Source organism: Zingiber officinale, chromosome 8A (assembly GCF_018446385.1).
Source record: "Zingiber officinale cultivar Zhangliang chromosome 8A, Zo_v1.1, whole genome shotgun sequence".
Taxonomy (NCBI): Eukaryota; Viridiplantae; Streptophyta; class Magnoliopsida; order Zingiberales; family Zingiberaceae; genus Zingiber; species Zingiber officinale.
In genome coordinates, this window is record NC_056000.1 from 131,591,966 (window position 1) to 131,603,712 (window position 11,747).

The 11,747-nt window shown below is 39.9% G+C and overlaps 2 protein-coding genes across 3 annotated transcripts; one reads left to right on the top strand and one right to left on the bottom strand.

Moving 5' to 3' along the window:
- Positions 1-307: 307 nt before the first annotated feature.
- Positions 308-5,667, bottom strand: LOC122010277 (senescence-associated protein OSA15, chloroplastic-like). 2 transcript variants are annotated; one of them, XM_042566758.1, is made up of 13 exons: positions 5,513-5,667; positions 4,140-4,562; positions 3,720-3,857; positions 3,334-3,407; positions 3,148-3,224; positions 2,999-3,070; positions 2,142-2,210; positions 1,863-1,909; positions 1,609-1,732; positions 1,464-1,532; positions 1,264-1,367; positions 779-854; positions 308-713 (listed from the first exon to the last, which is right to left on the bottom strand). In XM_042566758.1, exons 2-13 carry the CDS (start codon positions 4,433-4,435, stop codon positions 546-548), a joined length of 1,314 nt encoding a protein of 437 aa, XP_042422692.1. In that variant the 5' UTR covers positions 4,436-4,562; positions 5,513-5,667; the 3' UTR covers positions 308-545. The 2 variants fall into 2 exon arrangements, with proteins under 2 accessions (XP_042422692.1, XP_042422691.1); XM_042566757.1 differs by having other exon boundaries at positions 2,100-2,210.
- Positions 5,668-6,539: 872 nt separating this feature from the next.
- Positions 6,540-8,686, top strand: LOC122011263 (AP2/ERF and B3 domain-containing protein Os05g0549800-like). The gene is made up of 2 exons (XM_042567656.1): positions 6,540-7,381; positions 8,644-8,686. Exons 1-2 carry the CDS (start codon positions 6,540-6,542, stop codon positions 8,684-8,686), a joined length of 885 nt encoding a protein of 294 aa, XP_042423590.1.
- The last annotated feature ends 3,061 nt before the right edge of the window (positions 8,687-11,747 follow it).

Below are 11,747 nucleotides of genomic sequence, written 5' to 3' on the forward strand. Positions count from 1 at the left end.
AAGTTCCCCAATCAATTCTAGCTTGGCGGCTCATTTAAGGACATGCTTTAACTTTTATAAAAAGTATACATAAACATTAATTCTAGTTTGGCATCCATAATAAATGTGTCATCTTGAGTAACATTAGTTTTAAAAAAAGTTATGCAAAATCTAATTCATCAAGATATGGATATCAAAAGAATAATAGGATTTTGTACACTTGCAATGATTTGAAAAGGCTTATTCTTAGCTTAAACAATCTTTCTATAACATTAATTTTAGAGGATTTGATTATTTATCCTTCTATTGTAGACACTTGAGATAAATATGAGTTCCATCTATGCTTTATGCCTGATTTTGAGTAGAAAATATGCAACCCATGTTTCATTTGGAACATCCTCCAAATGCTTCAGGAGTAAACCTTATCTATCCACATTTTCTGGGGTAAGCAATTTATTAACCCCCAAACAACTTTCCAGTTCCATTAAGCATCTATATCATAATACCATCTACAAACATCGTTCGATTGCCGATCTCATGGATCCTCCTGTAAAGTCGGCTAGCTGTTAGTTTTCCTGGACATCGTCGTCGTCTTCTCCATTCTCTTCCTGAGAGAGTTCATTCATCACGAACCTTAGACTGTCACCTTCTTCGAGCTTCCACTGCTGCCTCAGTTCATTAATAGCTTTGGAAGCAGCCGCCGCAACAGCAGGGTTGATGTCCTGTGCCAATCTCTGCATGAAGAACCAAATAGTCATCCTGTTGCTTCTTCAGCAAAACACAATCAGTTTTCACATACTTGCAGTGCCCCCATGCCGGCATTACCCAGAATCCACATGGATGGAGCAGTTGCCAAGGCGTTCGCAAGCGCTTTCCTGTGGGAAAACCAACAAGTGAATCCAAGGGCAAGGCAGTTCAGCATAGCATCAAGGGAAAACTGCATGGTTCCTTGGTGTAAACAAGCTCAAATGGAGCAGAAGTCTCAAATTGGATTAGTCATTTGAGGAGAAGTGTCTATACATCACTAAAACTAGTAGTACGATATCACCAAGAACACTTATGAGAAACCGCGAAGAAATAGATAAGGATTTAGATATTTGGCTTTAGCATCACCAAATAGCTGCATTGAAACTTCGAGATTCATCGTTGTAAGATGGTTACATCCTAGTGAAAATTGTTAGATGACAGTTCTCAGAGCCATAATACTTGTGCTAGAATCATTGACTAGTTTGGTCGGTTCAGTTTAGGGATTATACAAACAACATATTGAAAAGAAAGATGTACCTTGTATTAACATCTGGGGAGCTAGAACACTCAGCCAACAGGGAGACACTACTTTTACCATCCATTGCATCAAGATCGATAAGCGTTGCAACTAGTAGTTCAAGCTGCCGATGACAAATGCAATGCAGTGAAGATTAAGAAACCTAGTGCATAAAGTAACAAAAGATCTCGTTGATTAAAAAAACGACTAAAGAACGCACCTCCTCAGGGTCGGTGTAATCAATACCATCAGCCTCAGATAAGGCAGATGCCATAGTCCAATAAGCTTCCTAAAACAAACAATAACACGTGAAATGAAGCATTCAGAAACAAAAATAGAACAAAAAAGTATGCACATTAAAGCACCTGAATGGCATGCATACGGTCTGTTGTGACCTCATCTGCAAATAGATCAAGAGCTTTCCCATTCTTTTCGAGTGTAATGAATCCCATTCTATCTTTGAGAGAGAAAGACCTTTCATTTGAAGGACTACAAGGAATTGTTTCAACAAAATGAATGATTGATCATGAATACCATATAAACACAAAAGCGTGCAAGAAACAATTTTAACAGGAGCCACTACATGTAAGAAAGTTTGATATTGAGGTGAATGACTTACAATTGGTACAATTTGTTTGCCATCATGTCATGAATGTTTCTTATAAACTGCACAAGAGAGACAGATTATTCACATTGCTGGCAGCTTGAGTACTGAATTATAGTAAAACAACAAAACAAAGAACAATGAACATTATAATCATTTCAAAAATTTTATGGGATATAAACTTGACTCCACGTTTTTGAAACTAGTTAACCATATGACACTTATGCAAGTAATATACGTGATGAAACTTACACCACAATGATGTTGGAAAAAAAGCAGAAGTACATCTTCTACCTTCAATGCCATATATGCATCTTCCATAGCACGGCGTCTAAATATGAAGTCGGCTCGTCGTAAGTCGGCCTGGTCAAAATCATAATGTTTTGAAGAAAATTATGCAGTTATAGATGTAAAATAAATAAATCAAAAGAAGCTTTAACAGGATTGTTCTGGTTATCAATAACAACTTCCACAAACTCCATAGTCACACAGTCATGTAATTTCTTCCATTAACTCATAAAAGAAACTATAATCCACACTTGATATCCAATATACACATAACATTCTGGACAATAATTTAACTTGCATTATTATGAGAAAACAAGCAGAATATTAGCTCAGCAACCACAGCTAAACTCTTTCATATATTCCTTGGATGCAATCTACTATGGAGTATGTGGCACATTTCAACAAACACTTGGTAGCTTGTTAAAATTTTATTCAGTAATCATTCATCCAAAAGTTTTATAAAATTATAAAGGCTGGTCATCAGCTCTTTTTTTGCCTACATGTTGTGTTCTCCCTCCCTCCTCTTCACTCTGATTCAATACCCTTCCATTCCTCACATTCAAAAAAGATCACAAATGGCTGTGAAATACATCTGACTTATCTGGTTTGGTTCAAAACACTTGCCAAATGATTGTTTCATTCTTATGAAGCCACTGTAGTTTCATTCTGAATGGAATTTCCTTTTAGATTGAGAAATAATACAATATTCTTCATTCCAGAATATTGAATATAGATGATCTTCTTTACTGCTCAAAATAAAATTTGATGATGGTTTTTACAAATAAATAATGAAGGAAAAAGGTAGAAAATCATGACTAAAGAAACTGAATAATTGCTATTAAATACTACAGAAAAAGAGAAACCTCTAAGGCCCCATCACTCCAATGCTGATCTGCTGCTCTCTTCAGATCAGATTTAGCCCTGTCCTTCAAGATCTGCACGAATAAATCAAGCCATGCAGATTAAAAAAAAAATTGGCTGAAAATTGGAAAAGCTAAGCTAGAAAACATACAGTGGCTAAATGCTTCAACCGAGCAGCCTTTTCCTTGACACCAAGGTCAATCTTCCCTGTGTCCTCCCTTGCACGAGCTTCCACATTACATAAATGTTAGCACTCAAAAATATTGAAGGAACTCTAAAGAACAAGTGAAAACTCTGTTATATTCAGATAAAGTATAGACTAAAGTAGATGTTATACCATCAAGCTTAAGAAATCCAAGTCCAAGAACAGCAGCATCTTGCCGTGCCCGATCATTTAGTCTTGTTATGCCACTAGTGCATAAAAATTCCATGGAAAAATATCACCAAAGCAATACAATAATAAACAAGCGAAAAGATGATATCAAAACGAATGGCGACATAGTCAAAAGGTTGCACAGAACTGTAGTCTGACCATACATCTATGACCATTTGAATTAGCAATTTAGTTATGAGCAAGCTAATTAATTAAACTGGAGACTGAAAAAGAAGTTTAATTGTAAAAAAAACATGAAAGAAAAAAGAAGAGAATCTAGAGTATACCATACCGATCACATTTCACTCAGAATAACAACAATGAATATTTCGTTGCAGACAGTTACATACCGTGAAAGTAAGATAATGTCATTCCGCGCCCTTTCATTCACATATTTTGCATCATTGTAAACAAATCTGCAAGCTTCAGCTAGTCCTAAACCAGCATGGCAAGTGAATCCTCTATCTTGCCCACCTTCAAAGTGATCTCTGTGCCATTTTTTTATAAAAAAAGGTAAAAGAAAAACTTAACCAAGTATAATAATAAAATGGAGAAAGAATTAGCATGAAGACTATGTACAACTCTTTAACTGCAAATTAAATCTGGGCCCATGGTTCCGAAGAAAATTTGTGCAATATGGGCAGTACTGAAATCTTTCAATTAGAGTTTAAAGATGATTTGGATTCTTAATTACCATTTACAGTTGATTGAACTAATGCATGTAGCCAATGACATAACTACATTAAATGCTGAAAAAGGAGCATCCATACCTAGAAGGATCTTCAGAATTCCTTATGCATTTCTTGGCCTCACTATTACTAGTATTAGCGGAACAACGAAAGACCATGTGGCCTCTGGGATATATATAAGCATATAGACTCATGCACCCAAAGTCTTCATAGGATGAACAGGACCTAGCACTCATAAATTGCCCATAACATAGTTTCTTAAAGGCAATGGTCTTTCTCAAAGGTGTTGATCCGGTATAATGTGATACATTTGAGAATGAGCTTATAAATCCACTTTGGTCAATAACTGTCATTCTGCAAGAAATCTTGCCAGCCATATTTGCAACTAGTTGATACAGCTATGCAACTTATTAAGAATTAATTAAACAGAGTGTCAAAATGTTTTCAATCTTCTGCAGCAAGCTTTCAGGCATATGTTGCTGAACCTTCACACATGCTGTTGACCTGAAGAATGTTAATTTCCATATGAGCATCTCTATCAGATTATATGGTATGAGTATAAAATCATGTTAATATGTAAATTAGTACATGTAAGCACATACTACATTATCATAATCTGCTCATAGCACAAGCTTCTCCTTGAGGAAAAAGGAGCTGCTCTTGGCACAAGTTCCATGCCAACATGCTAACAATCATGAGTTGGAATTACATAAAACAAGTAAGCTCCCAAGGACGCTGTTGCAGTTTAGATGCTCCAGGACCATTAGTCTCGCATAGACAAGTTCAGTAGTCCATTATGTTAGAAACACATCCCCTTGCAAATGACTAATTATTTTGGAAAGGAATCAGCTCCACCTAACCCTAGTTTGTAGTTGTTTTCATCTGAAATGAAAACCCAAGTATATGATCAAACACCTTGTGTCTGCTCTTACGATTCTAATTCAAATGTGCATCAAACCACAAAATATTAAAGAAGTTGCTCAAACTTTCATCTATCCAGATCTTCACTGTTCACCATCATCCCCCCAAGATAAGTTACTGGATGAAATGTGTTCTACCATTCAATACCTAAACAGATTGGCCCTGGTCTCAACCTTATTCTTCAAAATTTGTGTAAGTAAATTTCATCACTCCACCAAACAAAAAAAGTTAGTAAAGAACCAAAGAACTGATACGTTGCATTGTCTCCGTAATGAACGCAGAATCACCAGAAAATTTTCTTCCTTTTTTTATAAACAAAATAAGCAACTGAAACATAAAAAAACATCACAAGAGTAGCAAAGACGAAATCTTTCTGTAAAAGTTGACACAACTAACGATAAAGAAGCCTCAGAATTCTGCTAATGAAGCAAGTACGAAGGCAACCGGAGCACGAAAGGTTCAGTTATCTCCATCCAAGCAAATAGACCAAAATTGGTTAATGATAAACGAGCAATGGAAGGATCAGAACTCACCAGAAGCGTAAACTGTCGAGAGAGGGGAGAGGGAGGAAGGAGGAAGGAGGAAGGATCAAGAACTAGAAGGCAGCAATAATGCGGGAGGAGAGCGAAGGGGGGAAGCTACTGCAGCCACAAATTAAGCATGCGGCACCTCTCGTGCCACCAAAATAATTTACACATCACCCTCCATACTAGAAATTATATCAGTCTTCCTCCTTAGAAGGTACATGGATATCTTAAACAAAGTGAAAATTCAGGAAACATCGAGGTGGAAACTGAGAATTTTGAATATATTAACTAGGCCCAGATGGATTCTTACGTTATTCTCTCATCCATGATGCTCTGATAGGGATTGTGATAAGAACTAGTCATGCCATAGTTTTGCATCCTCAAATAATAAAGAACGAACAGACAGACAGACATTACAAACATTTATCTTATTTAATTCCGAGCACATACCTTGACTGGACTTTCGAATTCTAATTCAATAGTCAACTCTTCTTACCTTCTTTTCCAATCTTTTCTCTTAAAATCTGAATAATAAGGGAGGCCCTCCACCTGCTTTGAAAAAGTAGACGGTTGTTCATCTCCTGCAAATTGAAGTGCCAAGTCAACCAAGTTTAACTGCTCCGGGGACAAGACAGAGACAGAATTTATGGTTGTTGCTGATAAGATTAACTCACTAATCTTGAAGGATTCCTGTTGAAGGTCCAAATCATGAGCAAATCAACTTGTCTATTTCTGACAAAGTTTAACTTGAGGTCCAAATCATGAGGAGGAGGAACCCACGCAATTCAACTTGTCTTCTACACTAGATCTGTACAAGTTGAGCATTCCGAAATAAGAAATATAGTAAGGACTTCCTTTGAATAAAGTATTATATAGATCAAAGTCAAGTGGAGCTCCTCCTCTGAATCTACCCTACAAAATTGGAAACTCCACAGTTATAAGTTTCAACTGCCACAACTTCTCTCGCTCTCTCCCTCCTGCAGAATTCAATCCGACCTTTCTTTCTATCTTCTTCGATTCTCAAACGCAAGCCATGGATGCAAGCTGGGTCGAAGAGGCATCGATCGGCTCTCTGCGATTTTGTATCGCCGGCGTCAACGCTCTGCACAGAATGGGCAGCGTGGTGCTCGACCTTGTTCCGAAAGAAGGAGGCGGAGGCGGAGGCATGGAGGTGGAGACGAGGAAGCTCCAGTCGTCCAAGTACAAAGGCGTGGTCCCGCAGCCCAACGGCCGGTGGGGCGCGCAGATCTACGAGAGGCACCAGCGCGTGTGGCTCGGCACGTTCGAGACAGAGGCCGAGGCGGCGCGGGCCTACGACGTGGCCGCGCAGCGCTTCCGCGGCCGAGAGGCGGCTACTAACTTCGGGACGCTGGCGGAGACCGAGGAGGAGGAGGAGGCGGCGCGGTCCTTCCTCGGCGCCCACTCGAAGGCCGAGATAGTGGACATGCTGCGTAAGCACACGTATCTCGACGAGCTGGAACAGTGCAAGCGCGGGCGCGGGGCGGCGCTGCTCGGGAAGAGGAAGACCCCAGCCGGCATCTGCCGGCAGTCGTCGTCCCCCAGGGAGATGCTATTCGAGAAGATCGTGACGCCGAGCGACGTAGGGAAGCTGAACCGGCTGGTGATTCCCAAGCAGCACGCGGAGAAGCACTTCCCATTAAGAATCGACGGCGGCAGCGGCGGCAAGGGGGTGCTGCTGCACTTAGAGGACGCCGACGGGAAGATGTGGCGGTTCAGGTACTCCTACTGGCACAGCAGCCAGAGCTACGTGCTGACGAAGGGCTGGAGCCGGTTCGTGAAGGAGAAGCAGCTCAGAGCAGGGGACGTCGTCAGCTTCTGGAGGTCCGGGCCGGAGAATCAGCTCTACGTCATGTGGCAGAGTGGCCGTCGAGCGGAGACTCCGGCGGTGAGGTTGTTTGGGGTCAACATATCTAAGAAGCAATTCATAGAGGTATTGTAGTGTTTGCACGATTAATCCCTGGCAGTCCAGTTTTACTATGTTTTTGATAAGATAATCGAATTAAATCAAGTCAATTTTCAAATGAAAGTCAGTAAAATGATTTATTTAAATGCTATCTGATTCTGGCCGGAAATTATGAGGAATGTTGGCTGGAAATATAGCTTCTGAGTTGATCGTTTATAAATCTCACTCCACTCTGTGATATAAAAAACATCAATGTTGAGTTAGGGAAAGAGTCCTTGCGTTGGTCATTTAACGTTCAAGTTAATCATCAAAAAAATAGAAGGAAATAGAGTAACAGTAAGCACAAACGTAAATAGTAAATAACGCGTGTCTCTGCCTGTGCATGGACTTCCCTTTATATAGCGTCCCAGTGGGTGACATGCATGTGCCTCAAGGTACGAGCACGCTTCCCTAACTATCCTATGAAGGACTTATCAGGAAAGTGTCTCTAATATCATACCTTAACAGGGTATGCAAATACTTGATGCGATAGTAGAAACTTCCGTCGTACGATCCTCCTGTTAACCATACCTCGTTATCATCGGCATTATCTCTCAAAGAGATATAAAAGGGATTCCACTGTTTGGTCAAGCGGGGGAGCCGTTCAGCCGAGGATCCCCGCTTGGTCGACATCAGCTGATCTTCTCCATAATCCTTTAGCCTGGTTGATTGTTTCTGTCCGACCGAACCAGCGCTCTAGTTACCTTAGCGTTCCTCCACTTCATGATAAGCATCTGATGTTCTGGTCATAGTGCTCGTGGTTGTCTAGGCGTTTCGCATGGACAAGCCACTTGCCCGATCGGCAACTGGAATAGACCTCCGTCCGACCACCTTTCGAGAGCCCGTTGGTTCTCTAGCGTTGACCGCTTTAACTTTAACCTCCAAGTTGGCTGCTATCTCCACACTTGACCAACGCTCAGTGGGCCCCCTTTATCACTGTATCACAAGCCTTCCCCTCAAGTCTAGTCGAAGGAGATTGTAAGTCCGACTGACTAGATAAGTTGTGTCTTTTGTAACCTCCTGATCGGGCATTACCCTTTTCTTGAGCCTCCGATCGGCTTATATAATCTTCATAGTCATCATTCTACATTATCTTACTGGCCTGAGTGTGTAGTTGTTGCTCAAATCTAACTTTATAAGTTTGGTTTTGAGTTGCCGCTCGACTATCATATAGTCAGAGATCTGTGTCGATCGGGGTGGTTGGTAGCGACACTTAGCGATTTTTTCACGTCTCGTCGCTTTCTCGGATGTGCGCTTCGTAATAGTTTCTGACACCATCTCAATTTCTGAAAGACTGTGCAAATCTCTGATCATTATGGTCGAGCACGCCGCCCATGCCTTTTAATTACACCCCATTAATGTGTTCCCATAGCCGACCGTCACGTGTCCCACTCTCACCGCCGCACGCTTGACGTGATAGGAAGATATCCACTGATGATATGGCAGGTGCCTTTTCAAATTCCACGGCCAAATCTTATCCTTGTTTTTCATAACCCTTGATCAGAAGGCTCAGAGTCATCGCTCGCTGAGCTTTATCAGCCCTTATTTACTCACCATCATCCTCTTACTTTCTTGCGTCTTCGTTCCTAAGCACATTTTTTAAGCTTCTTCTTCTTCTTCTTCTCGTCTTCGCCGACGACCTTTCTCAGTAAGCCTTCCTTTCCTTTCTGCTCACATCATTGATCTTCCTTTCTTTCTGTTTTCTATGGCCTCTTCTCCTCAACCTCTTGCGCTTGTCCCCGGGTTATGGTATACCTCGACCGAGTCTAAGTTCAATGGTGATGAAATTGACCAAATGAAGTCTGTGTATCGTTTCCCTTCCGATTATCAAATCGCTAGACCTTTAGCCTATGACCGACCTCACTTCCCTCCCGATAGTTTTTTACCTTTTTTTAAGGATCAGTTCTATGCCGGTCTTCAGTTTCCTGTTCATCCTTTCTTCTTGGTCATGTGTAAATATTTCCATATATCCCTGCAGCAATTGGTGCCTAATTCCTTTAGGTTGATGTGCGAGGTGGTCATGTTATTCTGTTTGCATGGCATCCCTTAGTCCCTTGAGTATTCCACTACTTTTACTATCCTAAATTGTCTGAATCAGGAACCTTTTTGTTCCAAGGCCAAGTGGACACTGCCTTTTTTAAAAAAAAATACTGACCTCCAATAAGCACTAGAGAGAGCACTATTTCTTCGTTTGCTTTCTCGCTCGGCTAGACTTCCCGACCGGTTGGCAGATGGAAGTAATGAAGCCTCCATTTCTCGGGAGATACTGAAACCGATCGGACTACCTCCAAGCTGTTGGAGTGTATACTGAAAGCCTAAGCTTTGTAAACATTCATTATGAATAAAGAATCACATTTGGTCAAATTGTCTACATTTGTTTGTAGTTGTTCAATTAATTTATATTGTAGATAACATAGCATGTGGTGTCATATGCAGAAGATAATGTTATCAGTACCTTATAAATTATAAACAGTAGCTCACGACCAAAATGGAAAGGAACAAACCATTAGTAGGTCGTAGTGTAATTAGGTATCAGTTTATCTTGACTGTATAATTACACTAGTACACTCAGAGTGTATTGAGTAGGACCATATGAAGTCGTTTCTTTTGTACTGACTTTATAAAGAAACAAAGACCTCGGTTATTATGGAAGTATGTGCTCTTAATCCTAATATAATAACAAGCACATATATTTGATATTTATTTCTTTAATTTATCAATGGGTGAGGTTTAGTTCGATGAATCAATAAGCCTGATAAATTGGGAAATGATATCACTTATAGTGTGTGTTGTTAATTATAGAAGGAAACTGTGTCCTAGAGATACTAGGTTGATAATGTCCTCAAGAGGAGCTCATAAGTATTGTCATGTTAAACCCTGCAGGTGGACTTAGTCCGACATGATGATAAGGTTGAGTGGTACTACTCTTGGACTTAGATATTAATTAAATGAGTTGTCAGTAACTCACTTAATTAGTGGACATTCGATATCTTAAACACAGGGAGACTAACATGCTCATAATAAGAAGGAGCCCAAAAATGTAATTTGGGATTGGTGCGGTAGTTCAATAATAGTTCTCTAGTGGAATGAATTATTATTGATAAAATTAAGTTGTGTGTTCGGGGCGAACCCGGGATGCTTAATTTTATCGGGAGACCAAAACCAATTCCTCCTCTCGGTCCCTATCGTAGCCTCTTATTTATAGAGTACTATATCCACCTATACCCACCTTCTATACCCACCAATAGGGGGCCGGCCAAGCTAGCTTGGGAACCAAGCTAAGGCCGGCCTAGGTATAAGATTGGGTGGTCGGCCCTAGCTTGAACCCAAGCTAGTGGGGCCGGCCAAATTAAATTAAAAAGGAATTTTAATTTTAATTTTTATTATGTGGAAGAAATAATTTATTAAAGAGAATTTAAATTAAAATATCTCTCTTATAAAAGATCTACAAAATATTAAAGAAAGAGATTAGATCTCTTTCCTTATTTGTAGATTGGTGAGATATTTTATTTTCTCTTTGAAATTATTCACATGATAATAAAATTAAAATTATAGAAATTTCCTTTTATTAACCATGAAGAGATTTTTAAAGAGAAAATTTATTTTTTAAAATTTTCGGAAACAAATTAGGAAGTTTTAATTTGTTGAAACTCTCCTAATTTGCTCTTTTGATTGTGGCCGACCATCACAAGTTGATTGGGAAATTTTATTTTATTTTTCTCAATTAATTTATGTCAAGGAAAATTAAGGAAATTTTATTGTAATTAAATTTCCTAATTTGCCTAGGCCAAGGAATATAAAAGAAGGGGTGAGGGTGCCTTCATGAGACACAACATCTATTATTCCTCTCCTTCTTTTGTTTCTTGGTGTGGCCGGCCATCCTCTCCCTCTCTTCCTCTTGTGGTGGCCGAACCCTTCTCTTCCATTGGAGTTTTTGTGGTGGCCGGATACTACTCGGAGAAGAAGAAGAAGAAGGAGAGAAAGCTAGCATCTCTTGGAGCTTGGTTAGTATTTTGGTTTTCCTCCTTAGTGAAGTTTTTCCTTTGTGGCCGAACCTTGCTTGGAGGAGAAGAAGGTGGTTGGTGGTTTCTCATCTCGGAAGATCGTTGCCCACACAACGTTCGAGGTTAGAAGAGGAATACGGTAGAAGATCAAGAGGTTTTTCTACAAGGTATAACTAGTAATTTTTCCTTTCCGCATCATGCTAGTTATTTATGGAAATAATACCAAATACAAGAGGCTTACGTTCTAGAATTTCGAATATGTTTTTCGATATTG

What these genes read in the sequence shown, in the direction of transcription:
- LOC122010277 (XM_042566757.1), bottom strand. Translation starts at nt 4,435, where the DNA reads ATGGCTGGCAAGATTTCTTGCAGAATGACAGTTATTGACCAAAGTGGA. An exon ending in AATTCTGAAGATCCTTCTAG is followed by an intron (nt 3,858 to 4,139) that starts GTATGGATGCTC and finishes AAAATGGCACAG; the next exon opens with AGATCACTTTGAAGGTGGGC. An exon ending in ATTACACCGACCCTGAGGAG is followed by an intron (nt 1,368 to 1,463) that starts GTGCGTTCTTTA and finishes TGTCATCGGCAG; the next exon opens with CTTGAACTACTAGTTGCAAC.
- LOC122011263 (XM_042567656.1), top strand. Translation starts at nt 6,540, where the DNA reads ATGGATGCAAGCTGGGTCGAAGAGGCATCGATCGGCTCTCTGCGATTT. An exon ending in AATCAGCTCTACGTCATGTG is followed by an intron (nt 7,382 to 8,643) that starts GCAGAGTGGCCG and finishes ACTATCATATAG; the next exon opens with TCAGAGATCTGTGTCGATCG.